Raw genomic sequence first — 18,948 nt, 5'->3', positions numbered from 1 at the left:
CTCACACCAGTCCGGAACCCACGGGACCAGCATGAGGAGGACTACAACCATGCCCACTCACGTACCCGTGTAGTCATTGAACAGGCATTCGGCCTACTGAAGGGTCGTTTCCGCTGCCTCAGCAGGTCTGGCGGGGCACTCCTGTACCGCCATGAGAAGGTTGCAAAGATGGTGATGGCATGTGTCATGCTCCACAACATGTGCGTACGTAGAAATGTGCCCATGCCCCCTGACGCAGAACTGCAAGCACCTGAAGATGGTCATGATGAGGGTGGGGATGTGGCAGCACCTCAAGGAGTCTGCGAGGCACCGGAGGCCCGTGACATTCGTCAGCATCTCATTGATGCATGCTTCTAGCACTCACGCCTGGTGGCTGATACATGGACACGGGATGCGTGGCACTGTGTGTGTCTGGTACATGCACAATATGGACTGTACGCCTATAATGGCCTAGTACACAAAGATCAATGTCCACACATCTCATTGGTTGATCGTGCACTTTTTATGGCATATGTGATATCATGTTGTACACCCTATCGACCCGCCACCCAAGTGAGCCCAACACACCCCCTCCACCCTCCCACCTCCCCCCCGAACACCAGTGTCCAAAGATGCTCATCGTCCGTGGGCAGTCGCTATTGCAAGCCCCCTCTGCGGGTATCAGGGGCACCCCTGCCTGTGGAGCGCAGGTTCCTCCCAGATCTACGTTGGGGGCTGCCCTGGACGGAACTTGCAACGGATGATGTCTCTGCCTGCTCACGTCCATGCATGTCCCTAAGGGTTTGCGAGAGCTCAGTGAGCACACGGCGCACTGCGGCAAGTTAACCACATACGTCTTTGGACGTCGCATGCAGTTCCCCCCTCAGGCTCTCGGTGCTTCTCTCCATTTGGACTCTCAGGCTCTCGGTGCTACTCTCCATTTGTGCCCTTAGTGTCTCTGTGCCTCTCTCCATTTGTGCCCTAAGTGTCTCAGTTGATGTTTCTATGTCTGCCTTAGTGCCCCCACATTCATCGGCATGGTCCTTGAGGAGCGTGGCCAGTTGCTGCTGTTGCACGATTAACTGGTCGAGGGACTGTTGCCTCTGCTGGGCCATGGCCATTTGCGGGGGTGTCACAGAGGGGCTGTTGTCCTCATGTTGCCCTGCCACAGGGCTTGTGGGGGATGGCCAGTCGTCGTCTTGTGGGTGCCCCTGCGTGGTATCCTCATGTGGTACGGGATGGAACAGACAGGGGGATTGGGACAGGTCATGGATGGATCTGACTTCGACATCCCCGTCTTCTGTGTCGGAGCATGCTGCCATCAATGGGGTGTCACCTATGGTGCTGCTGCCACCGGAGGCAGTGCCTTCTGTGGCATCCGTTGGGGGGACCTGTGGTGGTGGTGTTGTGACCATGCTGGCTGCTGGGGTGCCTGTTGATGTTCCCTCCTGTGTGCTGCCACCTGATTTGTGCTGCTGCCGTGTCTTGATGCGTGCAGCTGAGGTGGAGGGTCTTTGGCCGTCGGTCTTGGCCCTCTTTGCAGGTGTGCTGGTAGGGGTGTCCTGCAGCTCGTCGTTTGGATCGGACCCTGTGGTGGAGTAAAGGAGGGCGAGGGTTATTGGTGGGTCTGTGGGAATTGGAATGGCAATGTATCACATGCATTGGGGTGGTACCTGAGGGTGATTTGGGTCGGGGCCTTGGAGGTGCTTCCATTTGTGTGTGGAGTGAGGGTGCAGTTGTTTGGCAGCCTGCAGTTAGGGTGTGCCTGCTGCACGTGTAGTGCGTGTTTTAGGGGTTTTTAATTATTTATGTATTTATTGTGGGTTTTAACGTGCGCTATCAGGCCAATGTGTGTGGACGTTCTCCTGGACATGTGTTTCTGTTGCACTATGGGGACACATGGTGCTTCGAATGGATGGACTTTGTGGATTTAGCATTGTTTCATTAGGCCCACCTACCTGAATCTTCGGATGTCTGCACTCCTTTCTCCATCCCTCCGACTCCCTCTATGCTCTCCATTCCGATGGTGGAGGCACAGATTTCTTCCCAGGGGGTCAGCTTGATTGGTGATTCCGACCCTCCCCCGGTGGCTGTGGCAATGTTGCGGTTGGCAGAGAGTATGCTGCGGACGCGTATCCGCAGGTCGTCCCATCGCTTGCGGCATTGCTGTGGGGTGCGGGGTGCGGTCCCCACCGCACTTACCCGCTGTGCCACGAGAGCCCATATGGCCTTCTTGTTTGCGAGTGCCGTCCTGGTCATTTGCGTGGAGAAGACGACGGCAGCATTCTCCTGGAGGGTCTCTGTTAGCACGGTGAGTTCCTCACGGGAGAAGTGGACCTGCCGCTTGCGGTCGCACGCTTTCTTCGCTACTTTTCCCATTTTTCTTGGTTTCGCTAGGGTGGATGACGGGTTGGGTTGTGTCTCAGGGTGGTGATTTTAGTGGTTGTGTGGTTTTAGTGGTTTTATAGGTGTACGGCGGGTTGTTTCCCGTTCCGGGCCCGTGTTTTAACTTCCGTTTCCGTATATTTCCGGTCACCGTACTTTACGGTAGGCGCACACTGCGGTGTCCGCTGTGATGGGTGGCGGTATTGCACCTAGGGCGCCGTACGGCGGCGGTGTGGGCCGTTTTGGGGTCATTTCCGCCATCGCGGACTTTGCACTTCCGCCATGCCGTGGTGCTCGTGCCCGATGGGTCGGAATGGGCCGCACTTTGCTCCTTCTTGCAATGGCGGAAACGCTATTTACGCTGTGGCGGTCCGGTCAGTCACTTTCCGCCAGGGTCGTAATGAGGGCCATTGACAAGAACCTCTGCACACTGCTATGGGGCGGGAAACAATCCAGGATAGCCCTTGTTACGCTCCAGAGATCGGTGTGGGAGGGAGGCATCGGTTTACCCTACATATGCACCTATTACCTGGCCACACAGATAGGGGTGGTGAATGACTGGATCCACGCGGATCCCACACTTCCACACACCAGAATAGAACTGGAGACCATGTCCCCGCTAACACCGCTCCAAATCCTCTACGCCACCCACGATCAACTCCCGATGCTGCCCAAAATGACCCACCACATCCGGCGCGCATGGCGGACCGCACACGAACTAATCGGCTGGGAAGAACAGCCAACACTGTTGCAACCCATATGGCACAATGCGCTCCTCCCGGAGCTAGTGAAAATGGGCCCCTTCGGTCACTGGCTGGTAAAAGGAATACACACATTAGCACACGTGATACAAGAGGGCCGCCTCCTGAGCTTCGAGACCATGCGCGAACAATTCTACCTGGCACCCATGGACCGGTTTCGGCATGCGCAACTTTCCCACGCCATCCGCACCCAATTCCCCGACACTACGGTCGTACCTCCCTGTTCTCCCGTCGAGACCAATATCCTTCCACAGCACATCTCCTCTAGGGTCACTTCCACTCTCTATCAGGCCCTTAACTCATTCGGGGCTACACAACTCGACGGGCTAAGGGCAAAGTGGGAAAGGGATCTGGGCCCCCTGGAACCTGAAGATTGGGTGGAGGCGTTAATGTCCCCCAGAGAAATTGGAATGGAATCCAACCTCAGACTAATACAGCTGAGGATCCTCCATCCTTCATACCACTCACGCACTGCAATGGCCAGATGGGGGGGAATAGAAGACGGGACATGTGTCCGCTGCAAAACTGAACCCGCCATCTTCTACCATATGATATGGGACTGTCAGGCGATACAGGCCTTCTGGGTGGCCTGTGTCAACACAATCTCAGCCGCTCTGTCGACACCAATCTCTAGGGACCCCAAGATGATACTCTTGGGCATTGGGGGTGAAGTAGACCTGTCCAAATATGAAAAAATGTTTTGGCAATTGCACTGGGGGCAGACAAGAGACTTATTGCAGCCAATTGGGGATCTGCCGAACCATTGAGCCTGAACCGTTGGAGTAATGAGTTGGACAGGTGCGCAACCTTAGAGCGCCGGATCTATAATGCAAGGGGCTGTCCCCGCAAATTCGAAAAAATATGGGGTAAATGGTTAGACGCTCATTGAGCCCCGCGGTGGGGGTACACCGGTAACGCTGCTAGCATTGTTTGCCTGCCTTGTCCTATTGATGTCTTGCGGTCCTCGGCCTACGGGCCCTGCTGCTATGTATAACTGCCTTCAACGTGTACACTGCTGATTCATGTCTTATTCATGTACGTTTCTCTATGTTATGTTGTTGTTAAAAATTCAATAAACAGAGTTTTAAAAAAAAACAATGACTGCACACCTCTTAATGGAAACTAAGAACTGTAACCACATCTCTCCCAATTACACGGTCTACCTATCCCAACCAGGACAGTTTTCTAAACTACCTACACCGTGCATAAGGGAACTACTGGCCGAACAATGCCCAAACACCAGGGTCTCAAAATACCTGATGCACTCCCCTTGGCGCTAGACAATTGTGAGGCTAGGAACTAAACTGAAATGCAAAGAGGAAACCAGGGAACGTGCCTTCTCTTGCTATGACCAAGGATACTGGAACACCACACAGTTCACCTCTGTTAAACCCAAACCATGTATACAGTGCTCCTTTGTTTCCTAGCTAGGTTTGTGCTCTAGTAACACAAAAACAAATACTGCTATGTGGTCTGTATACAGTTACAAAGGAGTGTGGGAGCCCCTCTACTGAGAACGAACATAGGTGAAATACCCTGTTCTATGGAATTTCTTCCACTCAGGAGGGTCTACAATCACATTTTAGCTCACTGCACCCTTCACAGAGGAGAAATATCCATTTGCATATCAGTCTTTGTCCCACCCACAAGGCCAGTCCAGCACCGAAATGCCAGGCAAATCTCATCTGAACAAGTACCGTCGGCAACCCCAGATACATGTTTTGGCCTAGTCGGGCCTCATCAGTCAGGTGAAGCTGAGCCTCTCTAAGACACAGTGAGCAAGGGGTCAGTGTCTGGATTACCCTGGGTTATTTAGGATTAATCCCCAAGGTTTACAAAGTTACCAAGGAGTGTGGAAGCCCCTCTACTGAGAAGGAACATGGGTCAAATACCCTGTTCTATGGAATTTCTTCCACTCAGGAGGATCTGCAACCACGTTTAAGCTTGTCGGGCTTCATCAGTGAGGTGAAGCTGAGTTTCTCTACAACACAGTAAGCATTCTGCATTCATAATGTTATATTAGTATGGGCTACAGGGACTTATACTGCAAACCTCTCTCTCTCGCTCTGCTTTCTTCCCCCTCTCTCCCTCTCTCTGTCTGTTTCTCTCTCACTTTCTTTTGCTTATGTCATTTGCTGCAATGTTCTGTCTGTCATTAAGTTACTTTATTCATAATAAAAGGCACAAAAGTGATATAGCATTCATACACAAAATAGGACAATCGTAATAATAAAATAAAACACACACAATAACATTGTTAATCCAACCATAATCCAATGAAATCACAATTCCAATCAATAACCTAGATGTGTATATATAATATACAGAGTGCACAATTAGGACTATACTTGTCCTGTTAAAAAAAGCTTGATGTCATAAAATTAAATTAAGATTAAATGACAGGACGACTATGAACATTTTTAAAATTGTACCCCTTCTTTTGAGTGCCTTGACTAAATAGGATGTGAGAGTCCAGCTAATACGGTGGTCTCCTAAATTCATTAGCAACTTCTGTGCAGCATAAATAGTTCTAGTGTTCCATTGGTTCCTTAAAATCACCAGGGTGTTATTCCCAATATGTTTATGAAGTGCACAAAAAAGGCAAAATGCACCAAAACTTAACTTGCATGAGGCCTAACAACTGTTTTCTCCCCTGTTCTGCTGCCCCTGCTGAGTTGCTATCGGCAGCATTCCCACTCTGATGTGAATAAAAACAACTTGACGTTGCTCCCAAAGCACACATATCAAATAGTCTGCAGGCCCATCCCTTGGGGCAACTTGAAAGTTGTACTTTAACTCTTCTTTTTCCTATATGTTTTCCTTTCTCTCTACTTTCAATCTATCAATCACTGGCTTTTTGACCAAAGCCAGAGCATCATTGGTAATGAGGTCCACCTTGGTGAACAAGTTAGCAAAACAAGACATTATAGCACATATCTAAAACACTGTAAACAGAAAATCTGTCATAGATGGAGAGATTCTCCACCACATATGTAAATAATGATGTTGTTAAGCCTGGCTCATCATTAAGCATTATGTTGTCCACATCACCACTGTTTCTGCAGCTATCAAGTCAGGATAATAATTCAAAGCTACTTCTTGATGAGTAGAGTAGAGTAGAGCAGAGTAGAGTAGAGTAGATAGGCATAGGCCTAGGAAGACCAAGCAAGGAACATAAAAAAGATGTTCAAAGGTTTTTATATTACTGTGAGCTACAGAATATCCCCAGATTGGTGAACCATGTAAACATATAGTCCTATTGGGACAGTCTTGAACCTATATACTGCTAGAATCTTACCAAGCATGTTTACGCCTATGTTCTTGGTCAGGATTTGTATTGCTCCATTTGCTTTGGACATTTTGATAACTTGACCTGGGATATGTGCTGCCATTGACAGAGGTAGTCAAATGTAATGCCCAAGTAGACAAGGTTACTGAACTCTCCCCCGGCTATCTTCAGTCCCTTTAATGTACACTTTTTCTTTGCTAAGAGCATATTAGATTTCTTGAGATTTACTTTTAGGTCTTTTCTAATCATATAGTTCTAAAATGTTGTAACCAGGGTTGTCACTGTATCGTCTGCATATCTAAAGATAGGAATGCACTTTTTGCTGATTTTAGGCACATCAGAAGTACATTCCCTTAATTCTTCTAATAGTGAGTTTATATATAAATAAACAATATTGGTGCTAGCATGCAGCCTTGGCGCACCCCATTCTCAACATGAATTACGTCAGTCCATTCACCATTTGGGCCATACCTTACTCTGGCAGTATTGTTCCTGTGCAGCTCTTTCAGAATTGGTAGCAAGCCACCTGGAATGTCCATTCCCCTCAACGTATCCCAGAGTAGTGTCCAATTAAGCAAATCAAAGGCTCTTGATAAGTCAATAAATGCAGCATATCCTTTGGCTGTATGACCAAAAGCATATTTTTGGATGATTGGAGAAGGGATTAGGCCTTAGAATGCCATGACCAGATCCTTTCTAAAACCTACTTGAGAATCATACAGAATGTGATCTTTATTCATTCAGTTAAATTAAGAAGTATAAATTGACCAAACAAATAATAATTTGGCATTTATATAGCGCTACAAACCCTGAGGTATCTGAGCGCTGCTTATTATTACCCATGATGCGTGGTGTTCATTTATCGACCTCGGAAGGATGAAAGGCTGAGTTTGGCCCCACCAGGATTCGTACCTGCGTTAGAAAGCTCTGCACGGATGTCAAAGCCAGCACTCTACTCACTGTGCCACTTTTCCGGCTTGAAATATTTTAGAAGAACATGTCAAAAGGGTAATTGGTCTACACAATTTAGGCAGACATCTGTTTCGCATAATGGTACAATAAACCCTCTCGTCCACACTGATTGAACTATATCAGTTATTAATAGCACATTAAATACAGACATTAGAAATGGAGCCCACGGGTCATGCTCACACTTAAAACCATTCATTGGTGTGATATGTATCCCTGTTGCGTTATGGGACTCATGCCCAATTAAAACTTTCCTTACTTCAGCTATATACTTGATGTTCCCATATATTGCCTCCCCATTGCTTTGCACAATATTTCTTACTCATCATCCTTGGCTGCATTGTGTTGCTTAAAGTTCCTTACCCGCCGTGCCCCTGATACATTCATCCTGATCTTATGACTTTCCCTATACTTTTGCAATATCGTGTGGCAATTTTCCAAAAGGTTTCTGTATCCCCCCTTTTTGATCTCTTCAAAACATCATCATAAACTCTTATTGGAATCATAATTTATGTAGCTGTATGTTTTGCCAGGTACTGGGGGCAATGCATAATATAATGTTTCTTAAATGAACCGCCCAAGAGTTTGTGTTCCTCTATCTGCAGAAACAGGACACTGTCTGCAGTTTGAGTCACTTTCAAAGTGTACTAAGATATTAATGTTGTTTTAATTAAAAGAAATAGACATCTCAATCTTGAGGCATTCTCATGTTCATAAATGTTAAACATCCTTTATTGATTTTCCTATCTCGTTCTTACCTAATAGCCCTCTGGAGAGATCCTACCACATATCTCTGACACTGCTGCTAAACATCTTTCAAAGCATCAGTGAACCACAAGGGCTTGCACGTTGTGAGCATATGCCTGTATTAAATTACCCAAAGAACAGTCAATAGCAACCTTTAGCTCTTTGTGCAGAGGAAACAATGTCTAAAGTAGGGAGGGGTGAACCGGCTCAATAAAGATTTAAGCCTACTGGAACAATGAAGTTGCGGCTTGAAATGGTTCCAAAGTTTCAAATCGGAGCTGCCTGCAATCTAAGCAGCAGTGACGGTGGGTGGCCATGTGATGATGTGTGGTTCTTGGCAGCCGACGTAGTAGCATCACTTTACATTTTCCATGGCAGCGACAAAGGACAGAGCGCACATTAGTTGTGGGGGAGCGGCTGGAGAGCTTGAACAGGCAGAGGCGGACAGTTATGGGGCAGGTAGCACAGCAAGAGCAGTGAGGAAAGCAAAGGCGTATGGAGATGGACAGAGGACTATGAATGTGGACCAATGACGCCAATCAATGCTCTCATTCTGAGTCGTCCCACTGGCTCTAACGTGTGCTCCTACGGCCTATAATTCTTTTTCTCTTTTATTTGGTTTTCCTTTAATACTGACTAACCATTCCATGACAATTCTGATGTAACTGACTTTTCACATATTTCTAGTCTCGACAAGCTTCTTAAAAAGTGATCTGCAAATATTTCCGGGTCACTGGAGGTTTCAGTTGGGTGACTTCAGATTCTCATGTTCGAGGGAACATGCTCAGTGTCTGCACTGAAAATAGTATTCATTCCATTTCGACCATGGGCAGTCACACAATGAAAATAAGATAATCACATTTCTAATATGAGCCGGCCATGCTAAAAATAAAAAATAAAAATTCTGTTTCAAGGGCTGGAGGGTCAGGGTTTGAAATACAAACATAGTACTTGTAATCACACACACCTTAGAAGTATAAATAGAGCCATTTTCAGTGGTATTGCTCATACTTCTCACCATACGCAAACACCTAATTGTTACTAGCATGACAACCAACTTCCAGGGAAATCTTGAAAACAAAAATTCTCACCTGCAAGAATTCCCTGACATTGGAACCAAGGACACGCAGGATTGTGTCGTAACCAGATTCCTGGCAGAAGACGAAAAACATCTTCCCAAACATTTGAAGAATGTCCCCAGCATTAAGATCTGTTGAAAATTGGAAATTCGAATTAGTTAGCTTCCTACTTGCCCCTCAAAATAGCAATATATGTTCAGAGTTTCCTGATTTGCATTTCCTAAATAGCATACAGTTTGTTTTCAAAATGCAGCCTTGATTGTGCATTTCATGTTTTGTAGTGCATAATTTGCAATCATCACATTTGCATGTAAATGTATCACGGCAGTCACTTGAACAGCCTAATAGACTCACCAAAATTGAAATGATAAGCACGTGCGAATCGAAGTCTTGAGAGTCGCAGTGACTGAATGCGGTCTACCATGAACAGTTAATGACACACAGAGAGAAGGGCTTCAGAGGTTATCTGGGAACCCTCATGAGTAGCACCAGGTGGCAGCTGGCTCTTGAGCCCTGGCTTTCTGCAGTGGCGTATTCATGAGCTACCTTTTTGTAGCTTAAAGGAGTATCCTTAGGCAAGGTGATTGCACAGATCACAGCTTTTGCACGAGTATGGGAGGTGGGGTTGAGGCCTCTGTGCACCTCTTCATCAGGCCCCTTTGCAGAAAGACTAAACTGACCCTTCAAATGCTGGTGCGGATCTGAAAAACTGAGACCTCACAGTCAGTTTACGGCAGGTGCCGTAGAATGCTGGACACTCAGAGGAATACTTGTCTGTCCTCTCCTACAGGGGGAAGACCCCATTCTATATGTCTGTCCTGGTTTATTATGGTCATTACATCGAATTATTACCATCGACGGGCCATTCCAACGCAAAAAATGCATCGAAAAAATTGCATCAAATACATTCCTTTTTTTAATGGGGGGGGTCGACCCCAACCCCTCCGTTTATTACCCTTTAAATCCCATTAAAATGAAACTAAACCCTTTACCTTTAAAAAACATGCATTTTATGCTTTTTTTCGATGCAATTTTTTCGATGGAAAGGCATTCAATGGTAATGTTTAATCGAGAAATCTATGGATTCTCTTCAATTTGATTATGCATAAAACAATCATGACCATTAAGCATGTTTTACATGAAACAAGGTTGAAAAAATTCAATCTTTGCAAAATTGCAGAACATTCGGGAAAACACAAAAATACTGACATTCATATATGGTTTACAACATGTAGTACAATAAAGCTAAGGAGCTAGAGGTGCAATTGGCTAAGGAATTGTGCCACAATGCAAAAACACAGTACTGCAATTTGAGCATTCCGTTGCCCTGCGCACCGTGTGCCGGTGTGGCACCAGTGGAATACATTTGTGTGCAATGAGGTGCATACCGTCACCCCATGAATATTAATGAATATTAATAATGGAGATTTACAGCGAGTTCAGGGAGTCATTTTCGGGGAAGTGCATTTACACTCTGCTCCGGCTTTGTTAGGAGACCTGCCATCTTTGTTTCTAGTGGTAGCATTGGGAAACAGGATAAGTAGTCTGCCTTCGTCAAGGAAGGATAGCATTCCAGTGTCTCTAGTATTGAAATAATGGCATGCTCCCTATTTAGGATTTTTGTCATTTCTGCTACCTCTCTTTGATCGTTTGAATGCATTGCCAGCTCTTGTACCACCACCTTCCTTTAATTTCCGAGGATACCAGATGGATCTGAACACCAACTTCCTCTATCGATGGCATCTACCTTGTTAAGGGAGCCAATGTTTGTACCTGGCCTTGTCACTTTTCATTAAATCCAGGAATATGTTCTGAGTGATCAAAACCTGATGATTGTTCCATGGCAACCATAACGTAATCAGTTTATTTTACCTCTGGCCTAGTGCATCAAGTTCATCATGGAGGGAGAAGGTTGGAGTTGAACTATTTAAAGTGGTCGACCTTTTACAAAATGAATATTTTAATGGCACCAGAGCTTGGGTCTATGCAAACGAACTTCTTCGGCCATGCAAACCTACTTCTTCAGACTTGCAGTTTTCCAATATTTGTGCTAAATGTAACCATACCCCCTGAAGCTTTTCACATTTTATGTGCTGGATTTTTAGGTGTTTAAAGCCCCTCAAGTTTTCAATGAAGCAAACATCAAGGTATGGACAGGTTTTTTTAACTTACCCCCATCTTAGTAATATTCAGGAAAATTAGCACTTTCTCCTTTCTTCATAGCCTACTACCAGCACTTTAAATGTTTCTGCATTGGGTTTTAGGTCCTTAGCAGGTATATACTTATAATAACTGTTGATGAATAGTTGCAGGGTCAGTGCTGTTTGCTGTTCGGGCCATAAGCATTGTGCTATATCCATAAGATATTGCCAGGATACTTAGGAATCCTATGCGTGGGCCATCCGTAGTCCCTCCATCAGATGGGTAAATTAGGCCAATAGTGCATATATCACAGAGAGAATGCTGTATTACAGGAACACGTCGGGTGGTCAGGTACTGATCTTGTGGGACTGCTGTCTGCATCCCAAATCTGCCCTCGGCTGCTCACACAATGAAATCACTGTAGAACTTCCTTGAGAGTCACAAGAGGTGCCCTACACTTTCTATTGCAACTCCCAAACCTGTGCACTGCAATCTGAAGTGGAAAATGTGGACTGCAATGTGAAAATTGGGAATCTGCACGTGGCAGTGGCACTGTTGACGTGCATTATCTTTGGGAATGCAAAACTAGGGCATATATTCACACATTGGTCCCCGATTTACAACACGTTTTTTAAATGGGCTTTTCCCTTTGAAAATAACTGTTGTGATTCAGTACAAATGGTGTTTTATATACAGTTTTCTAGCCAAAACGTGTGATAGTAAATTTGCTGGTATGGTATTTTGTAAAGTGTAGGTCTGTCTGAAACCCTGTAAATATCCAATTTAGGCAAGGCATTGATATCCCAGATAATTTATAAGTGCAAGTGCACTGTGAGAGGATAAAAAAAAATGGGTTTCTTATATCACGCTTCATGCCTGACTCCAGCCTCAAAGCGCTGGACAGGGTGTGGGTATTGCTGTGCCCATGACCTATCCTCCCAGCTGATAATAGATGTTACTTCCGTGTGAAGATTTCTAGCACTCAGCTCAAAATCAAATTCCTGATTAAAGGGAACATCACTGCAACCTATTTTAGCAGTGTGCCTTCTCATTAAGCTGAGTCCTCTTGCCAGGAAGTGGGATTTATGGGACCGAATCACACTTTATGCGATCTGCTTCACTTCATTGTTGTAAACAAAGAGATCCAGTCAGGGCGATTCCCATCACATACTCCAGGACTCAAAATCCCACCAGCTGGGTGTCGGGAGATGTCATGGTTCAGACTTTGTGGTACTAGCCCACTTGCCTGCTTTCTTACTTGCTGAAGAGCTGAAGAAAGCCTACCAGAACAATTCCTTTTGTTCAAGAATGATCATGTGTGGGATCCCCTTGTCATGCCTTTGGTTTCATGATATTCTTCACCAGAAACAAAGGGGTCTCGTATGGAGAGAAACACGGAAAGATAAACATGTTACCATAATATGCCCAGGATCCTCCATTGGAATAGGGAATGATTTTTAAACAAATGTAAGACTGAAGAACAGTCAGAGTGGGGCAGAAGTGTGGGTTCTCTTATAAAGTCTCTCTGCAGCCCTCCACAGAAAGGGAAATAAAAACGTTTCTAAAGTAGATTGGGCAGGTCTTCTGACTGAACTCCAGAGCCCCAAGTACACTGCAGAGGATGTGCACGAGTCGCCGCACACTCTTTGGGCAGTCTGCGAATATGACCTTGTTCCCTTAAGACAAGATCAATCATTTGGGCCTGCGAGTACTCATAATGTACTTATAATATGCATAAACTTTGAGGAAAGTATAGGGCAGGTGAATAGATCACAGAGGTTTATAATGTAATGTACTTCTAAGTGTGTGAAGTACCTATCTCAGGCGTGGGCTTCCTGCCAATTTGATGTGTCTTCCTTTGCAACTGTTTAATGGAAAACTCTTGGAATTTGGCAGTTGCACTTAGTACTAAATGTGTTAAACATGTTTTCACTTTGCTTTGTTACACGTAGATATTATGTACGTAGTGAGATAACTATTGAACACACCTGAAGTGCAAACTCTGTTTGAAGAACCTACAACAGGCATAATGTCTCCTTCCTATAGTTAGAAAAGCCAATAGTGATAGATAAAAATGCTTAAACTCACTCTTCTCACCACTATCTATCCACCACAGTGGCAATCAATTGAAACATTTTTAATATAATCTGAAATGGCACAAAGAAGCTTCAATTAATGGGATAGAAACAACCCTTTGCAAAATGGTTAAGAAGAGTGATCTTAACCATTACAAAGCGTCACGCTCTTCTTTCTTCTAAGGGACAAGTGGAGCCATTCACAGCTGCACCTTTTAAAATGACGTTAAGAGGTGATCAATCGGCCGTAATGGCGGCTTTTGGCGAGTTTTACAGTGTCCTATCTTCAACCAATCGGCCATATCAGCGAGCAATAGAACACTATCTAAGCCAGGTGCTCCTGCATAAACTTACACAAATGGACAGGGAGAGGCTAGAGAAGGACATAAGGTCGAGGCAATCCTTAAAAGCCTCCTGGCAAATAAAGCGCCTGGGCCGGACGGATTCCCGGCAAGCTTTTATAAAAAATACAGCCGGAAACTGAGCATAAAGCTTGCAACCCTGTTTAACTTGCTGGGATAAAAGGGAAGCGTGACACAAACAATGCCGGAGGCAAAATTCGTGGTCTTTGAGAAGCCCAACAGGGACCCAACGAGTTGCGGGTCGTATCGGCCCATCGCTCTGTTGAATATTGATGCAAAACTATACACAGGTGTCCTGGCGGTGAGACTAAACCCCCTGCTTCCAACCCTAATCGGGACGGACCAGACACAATTCATCAAAGGGTGCCAGGCGTGGGACAACAACAACGAATAATTCACCTGGTAGAAAAGGTTGCCATCCAGTAGGTACCCTCAGTGCTAATATCACTCGATGCCGAGAAGGCCTTCAACAGGGTGGAATGGCCTTTCTTGCAACCATGGAACAAATAGGAGTGGGCTCTAAATTCCTATGCATGGGCAAGGCAAACTATAAAAAATCCTTTGATGAGCCTCTCCATTAACCCTTCATTGTCCCAAAACATAAATATCACAAGGGGTAGCAGACAAGGATGCCCCATGTCCTCGCTTCTGTATGTTGTATACCTGGATATATTGACTACTATCTGACAAAACACACTCACCCAGGGCATACCATTTGGCGGGGTACACAAAATAGTGGCATTCGCAGATGACACAATGCTGTCTTTGATGGAAGTAGGAATGTCGATTCCTGCCTTAATAGTGTAGCTCACCAAGATGGAAAAGGTAGCGTGTCTAAAAATAAATATGTCAAAATCAGAGCTGCTGAGCCTGGGACTTCCGAGGCTCAAGTAGCCGCATCACCCAATTACTCCCCGTTTACGATTGCTACCAACAGTATAAGATACTTAGGGGTTAACATTGCTGACACGCTGCCCAAACTTTCTGAGGAAAATTATCCCACGCTGCTCAGCTAAATTAAGACAGCTTTGGGGAAATGGTTGCCTCAGTGGATCATGTGGTTGGGTAGGATCGCCACAATAAAGATGGTACCGCTTCCTAGGGTGCTCTACCACTTCCAAGCACTTCCCATCCAAATCCTCTTTCTTCGATGAACTCCACAGGGTAGTGGCTTGCTTTATTTGGCAAAACAACAGCCCAAAATTGCCCTGAAGATGTTGATGGCACCCAAACATAAAGGGGGAGTAGCCCTCCCGAATGTCTCCAAATACTATGAAGTAGCACCACTGAGAGTGGTCTGGGAGTGGCTCACGGGGGACAAAATCAAACCATGGGCAAGAATGGATAAGGCAGTGGTTGACACCCCGTTAGAAGGAATCTTATAGTTACACAGACAGGACAGACCCCAGAACACTAGACTAAGCCAAGTTCTAGCAGTGACCTGCAACATTTGGGATCATCTAGTCGATTGGGGGACTATTTCAATCTGCCCTTCGCCCTTCACACCACTATTTGGAAACCCACAATTCTCCCAGGGGATAGTGGGAGACACGTTCAGTAAGTGGTACAGTGTGGGATGTAAAAAAGTGGGAGACACAGTGATGGGAACAGACATTAGATCATTTGAAGAGTGTAAATAACAGATGGGGTTGATGAAGAAGGATAGGCTGGAGTACGAACAACTGAGGCACTAGCTGACACATCCGAAGATGAAGCGAGCTGCCAATAGGGACATGGCACTGTTTGAGAAGTTTGTCACGACACATACAGGGGTTCGACAGATGGTATCAAAACTATACTCGATCTTAGCAGATTCAGAAACTAGCTAAACTTGGGGTACATGAAGAAGTGAGAATTAACCCTGGGTGGAGAGCGCGATTCCGAGAGACCATTGGGAGAACTTGTGGGGAACCATACCGAATTTAATCAGGTCCATCCAACTTAGGGAAACATGGTAAACGGTAATGGCTCAGTGGCACAATACACCAGAGAAGCTGCATGGGATGTACCTAGATGTCTCACGTGAATGCTGGAGGGGGTGAGCGGGGAGATGCGACTGGAGGCACATATGGTGTGGGATAGCCTGGGCTGAGGGGGTTTTGGACGGACGTGGGGGCCCAGATACAGTTAATGGTCTGATGCCCCGTAACACTTACCCCAAGGGAATTGGTTGTGTGGGCTGTTTGACATGGAAATCTTGCTCCCTTCTAAGCCACAGCGTAAGGTGTTTATCATAATCCTTATAGCAGCCTGGTCCTAGTTGGCTAAATGCTGAAAGCCAAAGGGGCCCCCAACATGTGTGGATTGGCTCCATAAACTGTGGGGAATATTTACAATGGAATTGGTCACTAATAGAGTACAAGGCGAAGCTGCAGAATGTAAGCAAGAATGGGGGCTGGTTCTGGAATTCCTCAATGGTGAATTTATGAAACAATGGTGCCTGCAGAATCTGCGAATACTCAACATAATGTGAAAGAAGCATCGCCACCATGGGATGGCATGGACTCATCAAAACTTGGTGAAAGTAAGAGGTAGTGGGAGGGGAGGAGGGGCGAGGAGTTTGCTTATTGTTACTCCTGTAAAATGGCAGTAAAAACATGTTAAAAAAGGTGATCAATAAAAAAAGTTTGCAAACGTAAAGGAATTGCTACTCACTGAGCACCTTGCTGGCTGCCGCAACCAAATCGTATGTTTTCGAGTCATCGTAAATGATCCTGACCAGAAACTGCCCCTCTTCGTCTAGCTGTGCCTCTCGCCTAGAAGTGGAGAGAAACCGTGCAAGTGAAAACAGAATCACAAACCTTCATTTCATATTAGTTTTTGAGCTCACTGTCAATTATGTTGTTAAAAAACGGTGCAAATGAAAACCAAAGACACAAGACCCCAACATTTCTATTGGAATTCAGATCATGTGACCTGAAAAATGTAATGAAATCTTTGATGAGCCTGAGCAAAAAATATTCATCCGTTCTCCTTCCTCTTGGAAACACTTCCCACACTTCCAATGTTATGCTGATGACACCCAACACTTTTTCAAACTTCCCTCTGAACCTCCTCCTACCTCCTCTACCATTCCTGACTGCCTGTCTGCTATCCAGTCTTGGTGCACCTCTAATGATCTCTGGCTCAATGCCAGCAGGACTGAGATCCTTCTGATTGGGACTCCTGTTCCTTCTTTCCTCCTTTTGCGCTTGCCACCCCTTACCGACCTCTGAAGCCAGCAACCTTGTAGTCATCTTCGACTCCTCTCTCTCTTTCCTTTCTCACATGCTGGACCTTGCCAAGAAGACCCATTTCCAATTCCTCATCCTCAGAGGTACCCTCGCATTCCTAACTTTTCCCCAGAAACTCAATATCTCTAGAGCTCTGGTACTCTGTAGGCTGGACTATTGCAACAGCCTCTTCGTTAATCTACCTTCTTCCTCTCTCCAGCCCCTCTAGCTAATCCAGAATAGGGATGCAAAACTTATCCTTGGCCTCAAGCCTAGGGACCATAACTCTCCTGCCCTAAAATCTCTCCACTGGCTCCCAGTTGCTGCAAGGATCAAATTCATATCCCTCTGCATCATCCATAATACTGTCTGGTGCCTAGGACCGCGCTACCTATTACTTGCTCTCACCAAATACTCTCCCTCCAGATCTCTCAGATCCTCCGGCTCCAACTCTCTGTTTGCCAATCACTTCTCTAAGCCACAAGTAGGTGGCCGATCTCTATCCTCGGCTGGCTCCCTCCTCTCCGTCTTGAGCCAGATCTCCTCAAATTCCACAAGCTCATCAAGACTTTCCTCTTCTCCTCTTCCTCCCTAACCCCACTCTATGTCCCGTGCTAAATTCCACAGTCGCTGAGATTGGTGGCCTGGGCCCTTACATGCCCTTCTGGGTCCTGGCTTTCTGTCCAATCGCCTGCAGCCTTCACCCTCCCCCTGCACTTGCCTGTGTTGTCTCACAAACCTGCACTTATTGTGCTTGTGTGTGACCACTCTCCTACCAAGTGGTCACTACATGGCACTTACCTGTTGCTACTACTGGCTCCCTGGCACTCCCCCCTCTGTTGAACCGCTAGCACTTAACCCTCCCTCTGTCCCTTCTCTCACTCTCTGCACTTGCACATTTTGAATGTTCACAAGTCCTAGTAGGACAGCCTCTGCCTTTGGCTCATCATTGCTATTTTATTCCATTGTCTTGTTTTGTTCCCTTGTTCCCTCCCCTTTGCCCTGTGGGCTCTTTGAAACACAATTTCTTGGTGTATAAGCACTTTCTAAATGCACAATAAATAAAATAAATGTATCATATAGGATGAGAAAACAACACTACACGGACGACCATCAGAGGTACTCAGGGGGAAGGTGCACGCATTAGCGCTGGTAGACGCGTGGAGGGAAATAGAGGGGGACAAGGAGGGCTACACCTTCTACTCGCATGCACATCGGTCACACTCGAGAATCAATTACACCTGGGTCTCCTGATCGCTACTGGGCAATGTGACAGCATGGGTATGGTTGCCATTGCAATTTCAGACCATGCCCCAATAACCATTACTCTAAAAAGGAACCGGTCGCCTTCCGGCCTGTGGAAATGGCGCTACCCGACACCCATCTTTAAAGACGAAACACTAGTACGGGAAATTGCCAAAGAAAATGAGGCTTTCTTTGAGACAAACAAGGTCGGGGACACGGCCCCACAGAGAAGATGGCACGCGTACAAAGAAATGATTAGAGGGAGAATTTTAGCGCTCAAAGCAAGAAGAGAGAGGGAAAGGAGGCTGGAGGAAACCAGGCTAGAAGATAAACTAAAGGAGATAATGGACAAGATGGAAACAGGGCAGACCCTGACGATTAAAAGAGAAAACAGGGCCATACGAGGTCAGTTAGACTTAATACAGACAAGAGCGGCTGAACGCAACTTATTACACCTTAGACAAAAGTACTAAATCAAAGCGAACAAGTCAGACCGCCTGCTGGCCAGGCTACTGAGGAGGGAGGAAATAGATAAAACTATTCTAAAGGTAAAAGTTGCAGGAGGGAAAACCAGAGCTAACAATAAGGACAAAGAAAGCATGTTCGTCCATTTCTACACCAAGCTGTACTGCACAGACAACACATTTCCGATGACCCAGGAAGCTTACATTAATAAGATAGACTTACTGAGAATAAAGGGGGA

General features: G+C 45.9%; 1 protein-coding gene across 1 annotated transcript in view; it reads right to left on the bottom strand.

Annotated features, from left to right (window-relative positions):
• GUCY1B1 (guanylate cyclase 1 soluble subunit beta 1) overlaps nucleotides 1-18,948 on the bottom strand; it is a 725,186-nt gene that overhangs the window by 615,322 nt on the left and 90,916 nt on the right. The window contains exons 3-4 of the mRNA XM_069631323.1: nucleotides 16,444-16,544; nucleotides 9,222-9,340 (exon numbers count right to left, since the gene is read on the bottom strand). Coding sequence (XP_069487424.1) covers nucleotides 9,222-9,340; nucleotides 16,444-16,544 — 220 coding nt within the window. The remainder of the gene's footprint in view (nucleotides 1-9,221; nucleotides 9,341-16,443; nucleotides 16,545-18,948) is intronic.

This window comes from Ambystoma mexicanum, chromosome 6q, assembly GCF_040938575.1.
Source record: "Ambystoma mexicanum isolate Mex_15411 chromosome 6q, UKY_AmexF1_1, whole genome shotgun sequence".
NCBI classification, from domain to species: Eukaryota; Metazoa; Chordata; class Amphibia; order Caudata; family Ambystomatidae; genus Ambystoma; species Ambystoma mexicanum.
This window is presented reverse-complemented; position numbering and strand designations above follow the sequence as displayed.